This window comes from Eremothecium sinecaudum, chromosome II (assembly GCF_001548555.1).
Source record: "Eremothecium sinecaudum strain ATCC 58844 chromosome II, complete sequence".
Lineage (NCBI taxonomy): Eukaryota > Fungi > Ascomycota > Saccharomycetes > Saccharomycetales > Saccharomycetaceae > Eremothecium > Eremothecium sinecaudum.
Window position 1 is genome coordinate 1,965,904 of NC_030893.1, and position 16,703 is coordinate 1,982,606.

Here is a 16,703-nt window from a genome sequence, read left to right on the forward strand (position 1 = left end):
GTACTTCTCAAATCTACTTTCGAATCTTGTTAATCTAGGTAATTGATAGTCATGTACAGTTATGTAAATAAAAGAAATCTAGAATCCAAATTCCTGCGAAGGGCAGTATTGAATGTTTAGTTACACATGCTGGGATTACTCTTTCTTGGCGTTCTTCTTGCCACCTGATCCTTTTGCAGGCCGCTTCTTTTCCTCAACAGCAGCAGGCTTAGCTTCTGCGGCCTCCTTACTATTGAATTCAGCCAATCTTTGCTCGTATTCCCACTCAGTATACCATAAACCAGCTTGTAAGGCAATCACACCAGAGAATACCAACAATAGAATGATGTTAGAAGAGGCAATCACTGCCAATCCTTGGTTTTGAGTGACTTCACCCCAGTTACCGTGGACAGCTGATTCAACCCCAGTCTTGATATTGGTCAAAAACACACAGATACCAATAAAGTACATCCCCATAGAACCATATTCGAATAGTTGTAATTCAGGGTTTGGCTTATAGACCCTAGCAAGAGACCCTAGCATACCTAAAGTAGCAAAAGCTGCAAATGCATATAGGACCTTAGGAGAAGTGTAGTATAATGTCTGATAGTGTCTTAGAGCATTGTCATAGTGCTCTTGAGTCATTTTAGGATTGAACAAAATATGGTAATCGTAAGTTTGGTTAGCGAAGAACACACCCATAATGAAACAGGTTGACATCAAAATTAGCGCACTGCCAATAGTGCAAACATCTCTATAAGTAAATCTAACCATTGCGATTGGTGATAAAGCGACAATTAGAGAAATGTGTTAGGCTAACTAAAGCTCTTTCTTCAAAAATAAGATCAACGTTTTTCCTTACGCGAGATCAATGTCAGCATTCAATAAAAAGAAAGTAAGTGCAAATATGTTGTAATTAAACTATTGAAGTAGAGTTATATATTTAGGTATACCTACATTAAGCACCTTCAGCAACTTGGACCTCTTCTGGTTGAGCTTGAGCAGGTTTTGGTCTGTAATCCTTAACAGATGGCTTCAAAACTGGCTCTTCATCCTTTGGCTCCAAGATTTCAACAGCATCAGGCAAGGACTTTGGACCGGTTCTGCTCTTAGATGGGTCCTTCATAATCTTAACCTTGATACCTAGAACACCTTGTCTCAACAAGACGTGTCTTGTAGCAGTGTCGATGAAGTCGTTGACTGGTTGACCAGAGTGGATCAAGAAACCGTCAGCGAACTTCATGGACTTAGCTCTAGCAGCTCTCAACTTACCAGAGATAACGACTTCACAACCCTTGGCACCGGATTCCATAACGTATCTAACAACACCGTAAGCGGCTCTTCTGATAGCCAAACCGTTCAACAATTTGAACTTCAAGGATTCAGCTTGAGCAACAGCGGACAAACCACGGTCTTGGACTCTCTCAGCGAACAAGACAATAGTACCTGGTTGGTACTTGAATCTCTTTTGAACCAACAAGGTCAATTCGTTGATTCTTCTACCATTTTCACCCAAAACGTCTTGAGTTCTGGTGGCTCTGATGATAACTTCAGTGGTGGTTGGGGTAACTCTGACTTCGACACCAGAGTAACCTTCCTCAGCCAACTCTCTGGTGAAGAATTCGTTCAATTCGGCGTAGAAAACACCGTCAGCGACAAGCTTACGCTTCTTGGAAATAACAGTAACCATCCTTGATGTCCTTGGGTTGATATGCGGTATCTGAGAGACGTTGTTCTACGCTACTTGTATTGTAACATGTTAGGTCTCGCTGAAACGGTGAAGAGATGTGATACTCCGAGTCTGTCATGCCATACGGATTTGAAAAATCCTGTCGAAAAACGCTTTGGAACACGGTGACTGGGTGCACCCATACATCAGACAGTCAAACATTCTTGAGCTATGGTACGACCATATCGGGTAAGTTTCGAGACTTAATCACACGAGTAGGAAAGCGGATTTTAACATTCCGCATGACGTGCATATGGATATTAGTATTGTTCCTTATAAGGCAATACTAAAACAAATCAAACAAGCTTTTAGTTTATTAATTTATTGGTGCAGAGTTTCTCCGTGAGACTAGTTCTCTACGGTGAAAATGTCCATGCATTGTCAAATTACTTTGTAGCTTGTTCCTCTTCAGGTTTATAGTTGTCCACCTAGCCAACTTTAATAATAGTTGCTTGTTTTAATATATATATAAATTACCAGAAGTCAGGTATATGTCTTCATTTTATTTTATTAAACCACTAATTGGTTCAAAGTAAGCAGTTATGAGGTCGATTAAGTGCGTTGTAGTCGGTGATGGTGCTGTTGGTAAGACATCGTTGTTAATTTCATACACAACGAATAGTTTCCCAGAAGACTATATTCCCACCGTTTTCGATAACTACACTACAACAATTGCGCTTGAAGATATCAATTCGCCCAATGGAACTCATCAGATTTACAAGCTACACCTGTGGGATACTGCTGGTCAGGAGGAATACGACAGACTACGGCCACTGTCGTACCCGCAAACCGATATATTCATAATTTGTTTTAGCGTTAATGAACGCGCTAGTTTTCATAATGCTTTTGACAAGTGGTTTCCTGAGATTAGGCACAACACGAACACGGAGAGCACTGAATGGTTCCTGAAAAGTGGTAAATACCCGATCTTGCTTGTGGGTACGAAAGCCGACTTGCGTGACAGTGCTCATGAGGAGGATAGACTGAGGGAGATCAACGAAGATTTCGTATCACGTGCGGAGATCAAGAGGCTTGTTACTGAATGTGGGTTCATGGGCTACGTGGAGTGCTCAGCTGCCACTCAGGAGGGGGTGGTTGAAGTGTTTGAGACTGCAGTGAGATGCGTCATATATGAGCAAGACGGACTTTTACGTCGTAACCATCAGGGCCATGTTGCGGTTAACACCACATCTGCCTTCGCCTACATGGGCGATATGAACGATGATGAAAATGGCATTAAGAATGCGTCCAATAGGTACGGCTTTGAGGGGGGGTCAGATGGAGCTGCCAAGACTAGAGGGCGGGGACAATCATCAAAAGCGCCACAAAGCCCAAAGAAAAAGACGAGAAAGGTGTCGAAATGTGTTATCTTATAGGTGGGATGTATGAACAGACTTCGACAGTAGGCATGCTTGAGCCTACTAAGGTAACACATAATGTAACAGTAGTTAATATTTTATCATTATTGCGGGAGATTGCCTTGGCTGGCCCTATAAGCGAATTACAAAAGTACTATAATTAATATGTCCGTGAACTTATGTCAAAGCCAGCAAAGGAGAAAACATTACAGTGCCACAATGGCGGAATGTCGGCCAGCAATTAGACTTTCTTCTTGTTAATATTACGTTTTATAGCAACTTTCTTTTCCACTTCAAGAATGCTTTGAACTGTATTATCATAGAGTGATTTTTGTAGTTTCAGATCTTGGAATTCTTTGCGTGAATACTTCATGGTGATGCAGTTTACCATATATGGCACGGATTCCGGGTCCTCCTTGTTAACTTCTTCAAGTTCCGGGGTCATAAGGGCATGTAAAATTACCTGTCCCCCCCGGTAGCCGCTCTTAGTGAAGATCCACAACAACGGATACAAAATAATACAATATAGAACTAATAAAAGGAATACCGAACCATTGCTGACGACTCTCCTCAGGGATATAGAACGCATTACACCAGGGTCCACCAGTATAACACTTACGTTTTTCCCGCTGCGTCCATCTTTGCTATTCTCTTTCATAGCTTTATAAAGTCTCCGTTGCAATTCTAACATTGTTAAACTGAGTTGCAACTTCGAGCTACTAAAGAATGACAAGGGTTTGTTGTATTTCTCCTTCTGCCATAACGGATCATCAACTTTAACTTCTCCTAATGCTTGCAGGAAACATGTGGTAACCACAATTCTTACATTTCGATCGGGAGGCTGCGATTTAAAGCTTGGTTGAAGCAAATGCAATAAGTGAAAAACACCAGCAAAGTTGCTAGCAATCTGTATCTCTAAACCGTCCTTACTGGTTCGCCTTTGGGCCCTTTTACGCCCCCAAAGCCACCCTACTGGCTCCATGTTCCCAGACATAATAACACAACCATCCAATCTCCTTGGGGGAGAGTTGTCTAACCAAGTTGTAGCAAACTTCCTAACATCATGCAGATCTGCTAAGTCGCACTGTTCCACGTAGATCAATTCGTTTTGTGTTTTCGCCCGTATTTGTTCACACCATTCACTAGTCCATTCATCTAGCGTACGCACTAATATTATCAATTGTGCACCTTTACGAGCCATTTCCAAAATTACAGAGGTACCCATACCTTGAGTTGTAGCCCCAGTGACAATATAAACCTTTCCATGTAGCTTCCTTTCCCATGTATTCAATCTTCCCCTGAACCAATACTTCAAACCGCCGATTACAGCGGCATATGGTGCATATTTAATTACTTGATTAAGATATGGGACTTTATCCGGTCCCTCAATGAGAGCAGTACCCAAAATATTCAATGGCATAATCTGAAATGCCTTCCAGGTCGCTTTATATCGAGAAGTTTATAAATAGTTGGCAGTGGCAAGTTCTTAGTTTATTACAAATAACTGAGCGTTAGTATTTTTTCATGTTGTAATCATAAAATGGAAATTTTTAAATAATTGTTAAGATGCGATGAGCTAGACAAAACTCAAAAATACCTATTTAAAGACTGTTATTGATCTTTCATAGCGTTCAAATCATTATTATATATCAATATGGATGAAAGGGTACTTTTTACGAGCGGAATAACCGCAACTACTTCATTTTTGCATTCGTCAGGACAATCAAACCTCAAGCAATGTGCTACCTCATCGCGCAACTCAGCAGTTATGGTTGGCGACCGTTTGCTTGTATCGCAGGCCAATAAGGCACTTATCAATGTTTACATCATGAATGACAGTAATAAGAAGGAATCAGTTGAGCAAAGACTCCCATTGCCGGAACTGATTAGCTGTATAGCTGTGGTAGAAAATAATAATGCAGTTGAAAGTAACTGCGAAAGAACGAATGTTGATCTACCGTACTTGTTGTTGGCTTCTACACCATCTGGAAAGCTATATATCTGGGAGTTAGCATCTGGAAAGTTACTTTGTGTAAAACCAATGTCTCACTACCAAACTATTACAAAAATCCAGGCCATTGTAAATGGGAAGTATGTAGTGACAAGTGGTGCAGATGCTCGTCTGATTGTCTGGCAGACAAGCGATTTGGTGTTACAAGATGAACCAAAGCCTGTATACATGTTACATGACCATACCTTGGCAATTACCGATTTTGCTGTTTCCAACGCCCACAACAGTGACTATCTAAACACTAAGTTGTTCACAGTTTCCGAAGACATGTCCTTAAGATGCTACCAGCTAAGCAATGCTTTTGAACGTCCCCAGCTGCTAAATACGTTTACATTTCCGGTGCCATTGACATCAGTTGCACTAGATAGTGCAGACAGGTGTGTATATGTGGGGACAACAGAGGGCGTGTACGCTCTGCCTACTTTCTACCACCTAGATCCAAAAGGCTCCAAGATCGTCAACTTGCTTCAACTGGGCGAGAATAAAATTCTCTCCATCACCGAATCACAGGAAGGAATGTCTGCTAACCGCCAGGAGCTATTCCAGATGGGCACTATTGTTTGCGATAAGATCTACCCAACGCAGGCAACCACCATGCAGGTTTCAATGGATGGCAGTTTGCTAGTTGTTGGTAACACTCTAGGTTCCTGTTCTGTAATTGACATATATTCCAAGCAAATAATGAAGGAACTAGCGCCCCTGGTCACCAAAGATGCCCATCTGGGCCCAGTCAACAACTTGATGGTCATTCCATGCATTGCTCATAGCGAAAGCCTGACGCAGACCGGCGTAAGCGGCAGTCAAAGTGCTAAAGTTACCAAAATTCCTAATCTGGAGAAGGCTATTTACGATAGGGAGGATATGCACAACTTAATGTTCCAAAAGGGCAGAAAGCGTGATCCCAGCCCAATATTACCAGTTTCCGATTTCGAGAAATATATCGACAATGTAGCACAAGAAGAAAGCGTCTTCATGCAGCTTGGTGCGGTGAACAGTACTCTAAAGGTTGTGGGCGAACAGTTACCGTCCTCCAATGCTTCGAGCTCCCAGGATACGTCCAAGGATGCCGAGGTGGCCACCTTGAAAGAAACAGTCCAACAACTAACCGCTGCGTACAAAGACCTACGTGAAATACACGAAAAGCTCTACGAGGACCATGAAAAGCTACTACAAAAGCACAAATAGCCCCATCTACATAAATTTATATCTTAAACACTCACAAGATACTATAGAAGCCTATAATTCTCACCGTGACATGCGATGAGGTACAAGCGCCCGCAAAATTTTTATATTGTATATAGTCATCTCTACCTCATCTCAAGGTTCAAGACAGGCTTCAACACTAAATAGGTCCGGAGATTGCACCATGCCAGAGGATACTAAACCCACAAAAAAACAGCTTAAGTCTTTAAACTTCCGTAAATCAAAGGAAACCAAAGAACAGGCCAAGAAACGCCCTATTGACGACACTCCAAAGCCTACTGATGCCGAAGAACCAGTACCAAAGAAACGTAAAACCAGGAGAGGCAAGGGAGGTAAGGGAAAGAACTCAAAGAAGGGAAACAGGTTCCTAATTTTTGTGGGGTCCATACCTAAGAACACAACCGAATCCGAACTTCAAGCTCATTTCAAATCATGTAGTCCCGACCAGATCAGACTACGTCCCGACAAAGGCATAGCTTTCCTAGAATTCGATGCCGAAAAGGATCACTCTACTATTCAGAGGCGCATGGATGTCGCTCTGCTACAGAATAAGACGCTATTCAAGGGAAACCGCATAAACGTTGAACTGACTGTAGGCGGCGGTGGTAACAGCCAGAATAGACTTGAAAAGCTTAAGGTTAAGAACGAAAAGATGGAGACTGAGCGCCGCGACCGTCTGAAGAACATGATTGCAGCAGGTAAGGCCAAAACTGCCGCTAATGTTGCGACTAATAGTGCTTCAACTGCGGCACCAGCAGCTGTCCACCCAGACAGGGCAAAACTCCTGCAATAGAATAAACTAACCCTATTACCCCAATATAAACATAAATCAATAAATAATCAAGCCAACCTGAATCTTACTCAGCCACTAGACGCCCGAATTGCCCCATTCTTTACCGTTTATTAACACCTTTGCTATACGTTCACGTGCCTGGAAATTCATGTCGTACCATGTGATTTGCCGTATGACGTTTTAGTTAGTAAGGCATAGTAAGTTTTATGCTGTTGAATAGATCAAAGCAATAAGAGCTCAAGAGGCCTCGTTAAGCATCTAGAGGGAATGTGTTAAGTAGAATTTTGCTCAAATCGTTGAAGATATTGAATTGAAAATTTCAGGGTTGTTTTATTTGTGTTGGAGAGTTAAGTTAAGAAAGCGCTTCATTGCTGGTAAAGGCTATTACAAATTATAGACATTAGAACTAGAAACCATATATTGCATTGGTGAATGTCATCGCTAACAAAGCTTTTGCAAGATAGGCGAAAGAACGAGATTCCAACGTCAAACCTGACGTCTTCACTACAAGCCGCTGTAGTCACTCAGCAAGGACTTTTGAGGGAACAGATGCATGGAGGAATACCCCCTATTGCAGAACACGAGCCGTTTACAGAGAGAGGTGTGCGTACTAGGAAGGTTGGAAGGTCTGATTCAGATAGTGATAATGAGGACTTCGTGCGTGGATCACCAGAAGTCAAGGCATATGGTTTGCAGTCAATATTGGAGTCCAATTCATCAAGTACAGCGGCTATGCATAACAGCGGTACATTTACTAGGGAACATGCTGGGTCTTTGCTGCTGACCGAGGATGGCAGGTCGGGTCGTAACGGCCGCAGTTTTCCATCTTTGTCATCTGGCATTCCGTATTCAGTACCTAATTCCAATTCCGGGCCCTCCCAGTCGAGTGCGGGCGGAACAGGGAACGAAAGCACCAGTGTGGGTTCCGCCAATGCTTCTCAATGGATGGACAAATACGGCAATTCACTACCTAAAAATATTTCTGCGATTGATTCAAACGTAATATTATCCCCTAAAGTTGACAGCGTGGAACCACGCTTTGTCATTTCGCGCCAAAAACTCCAGAAAAGTTGTGCGGAGGGTTCTCACCATAGCCTGTCTCGTTCCAACTCGCTTACCTCCCAGTTGGGAACGTTTTTCTTTAATCGAAACGCGAAGGATCCACCATCGTCCATAGGACATCATAATTCCACATCCGCCAACAGCGGACCTAACAAGGAGAATGTACCGCACGATAAAAGTATCCCTAGGCCAATTCGTGGAAGGAAGAGTTCCCTACAGAGTGCATACAGACAGCCTACGGGGTCATTTAATGACTCATTCACTGAGTCCCCGCCATTTAATGAACACTATATGAATCAACCCATTCCAAAATCGCGCCATACTTCGTTTGCGGATTTAAAGCGCTTTTTTAGGAAAAATAGTTCTGGCAGCCAGTCAAGTGTATCTCCGGGCACCCCTCCCATTTCTACAGGGTCCTTTTCGTCTCATAGTTCAAACCATTCTTCACTGATATCAACCTCTTATGCTAATCAATTGGTCGATAATCTGTATAACCATGCGACCAGTGGGTTGTGTCAGGGCATTCCATTTTCTAAACGTTACTCCAAAATGGGGGAAAAGCTAGGTGCAGGCGCAGGCGGATCTGTTAAGCTTGTCAAGAGGTTGAGGGACAATGCTGTTTTTGCAGTTAAGGAGTTTCGTGCGAAATACGATACAGAGTCTAAACGTGATTACGTCAAGAAGATAATATCCGAGTATTGCATCGGAATAACTCTGCGCAACCCAAACATTATATCAACCGTTGAAATTACGTACGATAATAACAGGATCCTGCAGGTTATGGAATATTGTGATTATGACCTATTTGCTATTGTGATGAGTAACAAGATGTCCTACGAGGAAATTTGTTGCTGTTTTAGACAGATCCTGCAAGCTGTTGAGTATCTGCATTCCCTTGGACTAGCACATCGGGATCTGAAGCTGGACAACTGTGTCATTAATAGCCAGGGAATTGTCAAGCTAATTGATTTTGGCGCAGCAGTTGTTTTTACGTATCCGCACTCAGGTACTCTTGTTGAGGCAAGCGGAATTGTTGGCAGTGATCCTTACTTGGCACCTGAAGTTTGCATTTTCACAAAATATGATCCCAGACCAGTCGATATATGGTCGGTTGCGATTATATTCTCATGCATGATTCTGAAGAAGTTCCCATGGAAAGTGCCAAAACTAAGAGATAACTCGTTCAAACTCTTCTGTTCCGGTAGAGACTGTGATTCGTTAGGCGCATTGGTCAGTCTTACACCCAATCCACCGTCTTACGAAACAGCTGTAGAAGATAAAGAAACTAACCCACCCAAGTCTAACAATGCTTCAGATCCAAACAACCCTAACATAGGACCACAAAGGTTGCTCCATTCCTTACCCGAAGAAAGTCAGCATATAATCGGTCGCATGATTGCATTAGCTCCTGCATGCAGGGCTTCCATAGAAGAGATTATGGAAGACGACTGGATCCAATCTATAGAAATGTGCTATGTTTTAGAGGCTACTGGCAGGACAGTTCGGAGTGAATCCCATGCACATACTGAGGTTGATCAAAGCGAAGCCCATATTGCAGGACTAGAAAAGAAAAACAAGAAAACCTCCAAATGATATTCACAATGGATTTACGTTTAAAAGGGGCTGTAGTACGCATTAGACAAAAAGGACAAATGATAATATCTTAAATAAGATAACGTTTACCTACAATACTATTAACGACTAGGTTTAAAAAAAAACTAAAAAATATAGAACAAGATTTCAGTACTTCGACAATGCCTTCGGGATATAGCTTTACGTTTTTGCTCAAGTATGAAGTAACTGAAAATGATGATGGTCAATAAATTACATATTTATTTAATTAATTTTTTTCTTTATTATTCTCTTCTACTTTGAACTATGGTTAAGCTACAAGGAGTGGAAGATGATCAATCCTACATAAACAGGCTTCGATAAGCTCTCTTACACAGCTCTCATCTATCCTAATTTTCGTGTCTTTCAGTACTATGACTTTATAATATTCACAGCTTTGATATCACAATTTTGATAATGAGCAGGGTAACCATTTCTAGAACTAAAAAAATTTGTTCATCTTTAAAACATACTCATCTCCACCATAGTTGTAGCGTGAACCGAACACATATATACGATTTAATCTTCAGACCGCCATGTCACAGCCTGTGAAGAATGTTTTAGTAAAGCTAATAGTTGGTGCTGGACAAGCCGCTCCCTCCCCACCTGTCGGTCCAGCTCTAGGTTCTAAAGGTATCAAGGCAATGGATTTTTGTAAGGAATTTAATGCACGTACAGCCAATTATGCACCAGGAGTTCCTGTTCCAGTGCTTATAACAATAAAGCCGGATAGATCTTTCAAGTTTGAACTTAAATCTCCTCCTACTGGATATTTATTATTAAAGGCTTTAGGTCAAGAAAAAGGCCATGGCACCCCAGATATAAAAAAGCCAAGTGGGACATTAGGCGAATTGTCACTAAAGCACATTTACGAAATAGCCAAGATTAAGAAGACCGATGGTAGACATGTATCTCTTGATATGGAATCAATTGTGAAATGTACCATTGGCGTTGCAAGAAGTATGGGCATAAAGGTTGTTCCCTGAGCGGACTTTTGAGTTTTGATCTCTCAATAATGACATACATGTACATAGAAGTAGCCAGGGGCCATATATAAAATAAATTCAATGGAATGCGAAGTATATTATAGTATACATGAGTTGTGAAACGACTCTCGGGGATTGAGTAGTGGTATTAAATAATGCTATTTTCTCAGTACTCTGAGCTTAATACAATGCAATAATACAAGAGGCGCGCCGCAAATGCAGATCAGCCACTAAACGATATGAGTAGGATCGATTAGTTTTTGTTTAGTTTTCTCTTCTTGCTCTTATGTTTATGTTTCTTCCGGTTGTTAGCATTGTTATCGGCAGAAGCTATAGATGCGGTGCTTATGGCGGACGTTTGCGCGGAATCTTCTAAAGGGGTCCAGTTCACAGCTTTTGGTGTCAATCTTGTGTATACCAGATAGTAAGCATTGACCTCTTTAAGAACATTTCTTTCCGTTATTTTATTGATGTACTCGTCATCGTATGTTGCCCAGGTACCATCAGGTTGCTTACAGTGAGCAATATAATGCCCGCTAGACAGAGAGCGGCCTTCATGCACAACAACACCGATTAATTCGTATTTCACAGGGAGAGACTTCTCAGAGTCAACGCAGTACTCCGTTAAATCCATGAATTTCGGATAGGAAACTGCCTGCTTCATTTTCGAAGATGAGGTGCCATTAAACCGGAACTTTTTCAAGTGGACTAGCAGCGTTTCTGGTGCCCTTAAGATCATGTTACGCTTAATTGCATTTGTGGTTGCTTTACATTTCTCACACACATATCCTTCCTTGTTGTCAACTTTTTTAATTAACTCTGCGTTGAAGAAGTCCCTAATCGACTTTTCGATAGAGTAGCGGCGTTTCGGCATAGGCGCGTCTTCACCGTTCACTGTCGAGCAGTTTGAGCTATGCTGGTTGCCGCCCTCACCGATCGACTGGTCATCGCTCTTTGTTAATTTCTTCCCCTTTAAGTGCAATGATAGATCGTAGATAGGCTGCTCGGTGATAGATACCCCGCCGCATGACTTACATTCCACTCGCTGTTGTAACATGCCCCCAAATATGTCATAAATGATAGATTCAGTCATCTTATGACCACGAGGGACGGAATCTTCTTGTAAACGCGACATCAAGGACATGAAGTATTCGTGTGAGTCTTCCTGATTCCACACGCTCATCATACAGTTGATGTCTTCCAATCTAGAGATCAACTTCTTCGGATTTATATAAGATGGTTTATCACTGTTGGTTTCGGCGGCCCACATCCTCTTAGAGGTTTCTGCGAAGACTTGAGAGACAGAGTTCTGAGAGATGATTCCGTTATACTTGCCTTGTATGATGTCAAAAAGGTAATGCTGAAGAGCAGGTATGTGTAACATAGCCTGTATTGCTGCGTTTTGATAACAGGTGACACCATGGTTCAATAATCCTTTAGGTCTCGAGGAAGAGAGGTTAGCGCCCCAGTTTTTCACAATTCTGTGAGGTTTGTTGGTACCCCTGTCATTTTCGTTCTCATTACACTGGTAAAAATCACTTATATCAGAAAGTGTAGTTGGAGGAGTAGGTGAGCTATACCTATTTGGGCTCGCCTTCTTATGCCTCAGGATATCCTCATCTTCTTCAATGGCTTCTAAGCCCGTAGAATGACCTTTTCTAATAACCGCTTCATCACCACTACCCAACGCTGCAGACTCTTCTTCGTCTTCGTCATCATCATCATCCGTATCTACACTTTTTGAGTAAATACACTTCTGAGATGACATGCTAATATCAGAACCACCGTCACTTTCCTCTTCCTCCTCTTCCTCTCCGTCTTCTTTCTCGACATCCTTTCTAGGATCGTAGTCTTCATCTGTAGATGATGACGATTCAACTGTACCACTTGGTAAAACAGTAGAATCTCCTGTGGATGAATGACTACTGGATTCCATTTCTTCTCCAACATCTTCATCCGAATTTACCCAATTTTCTTGATCTAAACCATTGCTTTGTTTTTCTGTAAATTCATCTCTTTGTTGATGTTCCCTAGCTTCGTAGTATTCTTCGTCATCATCGGAACAACGAACACGACTTAAACCACTATCGAAAGTCATATCAGAAGCTTCATTATTTACCTTAATACCTTCATTATCCTCGTCATTAACCCCTGAAGTCATTTGATACTCAGTATCTGCTAAATCTTGATTTTCAGTTCTTTTTGTAGCCGATGTTCTTACAGTATTATTATTAGTAGTGGAACTTGATGCGTAAAACTGTAAAGCTTCTTGTAAAGATGAAGGAACCTTACGGCGAGATAAATTAGACCCATTAGAATCGTCTAAGTTAACCTCCCTAACGGAATTTATATCACCTGTTCCATTATTTGACATAATACTAGTAGTAGCACTAGCCTTATTTCCAATCACGATATACGAAGAATTATCTGCCATGACCTTGTCCTTCATTGTAGCTTTTTTAAATTGCAATGGTTGGGATACTAATCTATCTACTAGAGGTTTTAGAGTATCGTCTGTGACGGACATGCTTCGCAACGAGCTGTATTTAGTTTTCCTTTTTTACTTAGGTTTTTGATGTACGCTTAATTTTTTAGAATACTTAAATTTATTTATTTTTGTTGATTTAAAATTTTTAAAATTTTTATTTTTATTTTGTTTATAGAAATAAATTAAAAGACTACAACCATCGTAAAACTCCGAGGGTCGATATATGGACCTTGTAATACGGTGTTTTCATCGCTGGATATTTCGTCGCAGCCTGATGTTCTTTGACAGCTTTACGAAGGGGCTTTTGGATGTCGGCATTTCGTTCAAAGTGATATTTGAAGATTTGACGTCTGTAGATTAGTGGACAAACCACAAACTTACAAAGGGGTGGGGTAGCAAGGAGGGCGGAATTGAAGGCCCGGAAGGGATTCAGGGGCGTAGGAAGGATCTAGTAGATTTTCAGAGAAGTTGTTGGCATGTAGTAGAAAAAACGGAGATTAAACCGCTACCTCAGTAGTGAAAGTCTTAGTAGAGATCTCCTTTTTAGGGCTCAAGGATAGTTCCTATTTTGTGTGTAATACGGTTGCATGACCTCTTTAAGTGTGATAGTGCTGAGGGAAAACGTTTTGTACCACGCGATTTGTGCTTCATCCTATACCCACTATAATACAGAAAGTTAGGTGGGGTTGTTAGTGTATGTATTGGCGGCTTGCCAAGAGCTTTCGCTGCTGCATGCCGTGATAGGCTCTTGTAGTCGTAGATATTCTTTATACTTTGCACCCAATTCTTCATATCCTTAACCAACAACTTCCCTTCAGAGCCAAATACCACGATCTCCTAATGCACCTACGCGATCACACTGTTAGAGACCTTCGTCACTTGATCCGCCAGTACTCAGTACAGCGACGATCACCCTCTGGTTTTAAAAGCAATTTGAGTACTTCTGTGTTAATGGAGTCGCCTATGAGTGCGGTACCGTCATCAAATGATGTCAATAAAATTCAACAAGAGGTGTGGAAACGTGATCCTAAGTACTTTCAAAAGGCTAGCATATCTAACCTAGCGTGCATGAAGCTACTGCGACATGCTTTTGAAGGTGGGGACATTGAAGTACTAGGGATGCTACTTGGGCACATTCAGGACAACACTATCATAGTGCTTGACTCCTACGCCCTTCCTGTTGAAGGGACTGAAACACGAGTGAATGCTCATATGGAGTCATATGAGTACATTGTGCAGTATCTCGATAGTATGGTTAAGGACAAATTGACAATTATCGGTTGGTATCATTCTCATCCAGGTTACGGTTGCTGGTTAAGCAGTATAGATACAGAGACGCAGGCCTTGAACCAGAATTTCCAAGATCCTTACTTGGCTATTGTTGTTGACCCCAAAAAGACTCAAGAAACAGGTAAACTTGATATCGGGGCTTTTAGAACACTTCCCGACCTATATGCTGCTAGTTCTTCCGTTTCTTTAGCCAGTCGTTCTTCTGCGCCAAGATATTACGAGCTACAAATTAGCTATTTCGAGGCATTATATGATAGCAACCTTTATCGTTCGAAATTAGTGATGAATGCACCTGTTAAGGATAGCGCCCGCGAAAAGGCGTTGGTTACACAGTTGATAGAATCGGCCAGGACCTATAGGAATGTTAAGAAACTTCAAGCTGTAAGTTACGCTTTCCTACCGAAGCACGAGGAGTCCTTTGATTTTAGCATTCAAGGCAGTGAGCGCAGTGCGACACAGGAGAACCAGTCAAGCTCTACTTCTTCGACTGATGAGGAGGGCAAGGTGGGTACTACAGCCAGCTATGATGAAATGGAGGGCACAGAGCGTTTTCGTAATGACAACCATATCAACAACGACAGCCATTCTGTAGACATTGCAATGGACGCGTCTAGTGTGTCGAGTAACGAAGAACAACCCCAGATGGAATATCAAGAACAGTCTGGGCATCAACTAAAGGTCATTGAAAGTGAGTACTTCGAATTGAAAAGGGAATTGAGGCTGTTAAAGATACAAGAGTATGAGAATGCTAGGTTTTATAGAGACGTGTTCAGCTTATAGTTCAAGTAACATTATTCCAGACAGGGGATTAGGATCAGTGGTGTCGAATTTATCGGATGTGTAAGAAACAGCGAATGTATTGGCAGCTTTGGGACTTTGCTGTATGTTGTTAATTCGGCAAGAAGGCATTTCAAGGTCCACTAGCAGCGTAGGGGTTGAAGCATCCGCATCTGGAGCCCCGGTGTTCGTCAGACCACCAAATTCACTAGAATCTCTGGACCACCGCAGTATACGACCATCCTCATTCCCAACCAGAATTCCATATGTTGTACTGTAAGTTGCCCACATCTTTTGCTTAAGTATTTTGAATGGAAGATGTAACTCGTTCACGGTTGACATTGAGTACCTAATGTCAACTACACTTATTATTTTGGAGTTTCGCTGTAAGATATAAAGGTAGTGACCGTTATCACTTCGCAGGATCTGGTAAATTCCATGACCAGTGCCCTTCAGAGACTTCCACGTCGCGATATGGCCAGTACGAGGATCCACTCGTATTAGTTCGGATTTGTACGTCCCAGCGTATCTAACCTCATCGTGCCGCTCGTTAACCTCGTCAAAACACGAAACAATCGCTCTATGGTTCGATTTCCCACAGACACGCCGAGTTGTCTGCGAGGTCCATATGGGATTTGTACGTGCAACATCATACAGACAAATAGTGTTCCTCGCAGACCCCGTCAGGAATTGACTATAATCTACAAATGAAATCCCATAAACGCTCATGAATTTCTCATTTGCAGTGTTTGCAGTACTATAATTGAACAGAGACTTCAGTTGCTGGTCGTCATTGTGTGTACTCAGAGAATACATCTGTACAGGCAAATCATGTGAAGAAACTAATATAACCTTGTGACTATCGTCATCTTCGAACAGGGAGTGACCAGGATGGACAGCATGCGATAATAAGGATTGAGATTTGAAAAACCGGTGGAACGGCGCCAGCTTCATATTACTCCCTTCTGGAATAAGATATTGGCGTATTCCGAAGTCATCATGAACAGCGACAAGTGATGTTCCATCACATGCCCACGAAATGCCCTGACATAGTACCACTGAGCAATCTTCGGAGTTTGCAATACCAGCGTAGTCATTATAGGTTGGTACGTGTAGTTTCGGATATTGGTAATCCGATGCCCTCATCATACGATACCAACTATTGTCCTCCTTTTCCCATATAGAAGCTCTCCCTCGTCCATAGAAATCATCCCCAGTGCTTGCCAAAATATTCATAAGGCATTAGTAGGTATTTGGGTGTGCAATTGGCCTATATAGCGGTCTATATAACTTTACGTCAAAATCTTCAAAAGCGACCTTTTCAGACTGGCGAAGTTCGGATTTTTCAAAATTATTTGCTTACATATAATGGAAAGGTCTTCATCGCCTACACACTAGAAGATAGCGTCACAGATA

At 41.8% G+C, this 16,703-nt stretch overlaps 11 protein-coding genes across 11 annotated transcripts; 6 read left to right on the plus strand and 5 right to left on the minus strand.

Moving 5' to 3' along the window:
- Positions 1-135: 135 nt before the first annotated feature.
- Positions 136-753, minus strand: SHR3 (Shr3p; the record flags this gene model as incomplete). Its single annotated transcript, XM_018130919.1, has 1 exon — positions 136-753. One exon carries the CDS (start codon positions 751-753, stop codon positions 136-138), a length of 618 nt encoding a protein of 205 aa, XP_017986408.1.
- Positions 754-937: 184 nt separating this feature from the next.
- RPS3 (40S ribosomal protein uS3) lies at positions 938-1,669 on the minus strand (the record flags this gene model as incomplete). Its single annotated transcript, XM_018130920.1, has 1 exon — positions 938-1,669. The coding sequence occupies one exon, from the start codon at positions 1,667-1,669 to the stop codon at positions 938-940; it is 732 nt and encodes a 243-aa protein (XP_017986409.1).
- Positions 1,670-2,250: 581 nt separating this feature from the next.
- RHO5 (Rho family GTPase RHO5) lies at positions 2,251-3,084 on the plus strand (the record flags this gene model as incomplete). Its single annotated transcript, XM_018130921.1, has 1 exon — positions 2,251-3,084. One exon carries the CDS (start codon positions 2,251-2,253, stop codon positions 3,082-3,084), a length of 834 nt encoding a protein of 277 aa, XP_017986410.1.
- A 223-nt stretch (positions 3,085-3,307) lies between these two features.
- On the minus strand, positions 3,308-4,486 carry PBR1 (putative oxidoreductase; the record flags this gene model as incomplete). Its single annotated transcript, XM_018130922.1, has 1 exon — positions 3,308-4,486. The coding sequence occupies one exon, from the start codon at positions 4,484-4,486 to the stop codon at positions 3,308-3,310; it is 1,179 nt and encodes a 392-aa protein (XP_017986411.1).
- Positions 4,487-4,720: 234 nt separating this feature from the next.
- Positions 4,721-6,262, plus strand: IPI3 (chromatin-binding/pre-rRNA-processing protein IPI3; the record flags this gene model as incomplete). Its single annotated transcript, XM_018130923.1, has 1 exon — positions 4,721-6,262. One exon carries the CDS (start codon positions 4,721-4,723, stop codon positions 6,260-6,262), a length of 1,542 nt encoding a protein of 513 aa, XP_017986412.1.
- A 181-nt stretch (positions 6,263-6,443) lies between these two features.
- On the plus strand, positions 6,444-7,073 carry NOP6 (Nop6p; the record flags this gene model as incomplete). Its single annotated transcript, XM_018130924.1, has 1 exon — positions 6,444-7,073. The coding sequence occupies one exon, from the start codon at positions 6,444-6,446 to the stop codon at positions 7,071-7,073; it is 630 nt and encodes a 209-aa protein (XP_017986413.1).
- A 432-nt stretch (positions 7,074-7,505) lies between these two features.
- NPR1 (serine/threonine protein kinase NPR1) lies at positions 7,506-9,728 on the plus strand (the record flags this gene model as incomplete). The annotated part of the gene is made up of 1 exon (XM_018130925.1): positions 7,506-9,728. The coding sequence occupies one exon, from the start codon at positions 7,506-7,508 to the stop codon at positions 9,726-9,728; it is 2,223 nt and encodes a 740-aa protein (XP_017986414.1).
- A 554-nt stretch (positions 9,729-10,282) lies between these two features.
- On the plus strand, positions 10,283-10,732 carry MRPL19 (mitochondrial 54S ribosomal protein uL11m; the record flags this gene model as incomplete). Its single annotated transcript, XM_018130926.1, has 1 exon — positions 10,283-10,732. One exon carries the CDS (start codon positions 10,283-10,285, stop codon positions 10,730-10,732), a length of 450 nt encoding a protein of 149 aa, XP_017986415.1.
- A 253-nt stretch (positions 10,733-10,985) lies between these two features.
- UBP10 (ubiquitin-specific protease UBP10) lies at positions 10,986-13,259 on the minus strand (the record flags this gene model as incomplete). Its single annotated transcript, XM_018130927.1, has 1 exon — positions 10,986-13,259. One exon carries the CDS (start codon positions 13,257-13,259, stop codon positions 10,986-10,988), a length of 2,274 nt encoding a protein of 757 aa, XP_017986416.1.
- An 801-nt stretch (positions 13,260-14,060) lies between these two features.
- On the plus strand, positions 14,061-15,290 carry RRI1 (COP9 signalosome catalytic subunit RRI1; the record flags this gene model as incomplete). Its single annotated transcript, XM_018130928.1, has 1 exon — positions 14,061-15,290. The coding sequence occupies one exon, from the start codon at positions 14,061-14,063 to the stop codon at positions 15,288-15,290; it is 1,230 nt and encodes a 409-aa protein (XP_017986417.1).
- SWT21 (Swt21p) lies at positions 15,285-16,523 on the minus strand (the record flags this gene model as incomplete). The annotated part of the gene is made up of 1 exon (XM_018130929.1): positions 15,285-16,523. The coding sequence occupies one exon, from the start codon at positions 16,521-16,523 to the stop codon at positions 15,285-15,287; it is 1,239 nt and encodes a 412-aa protein (XP_017986418.1).
- Between the last annotated feature and the right edge of the window lie 180 nt (positions 16,524-16,703).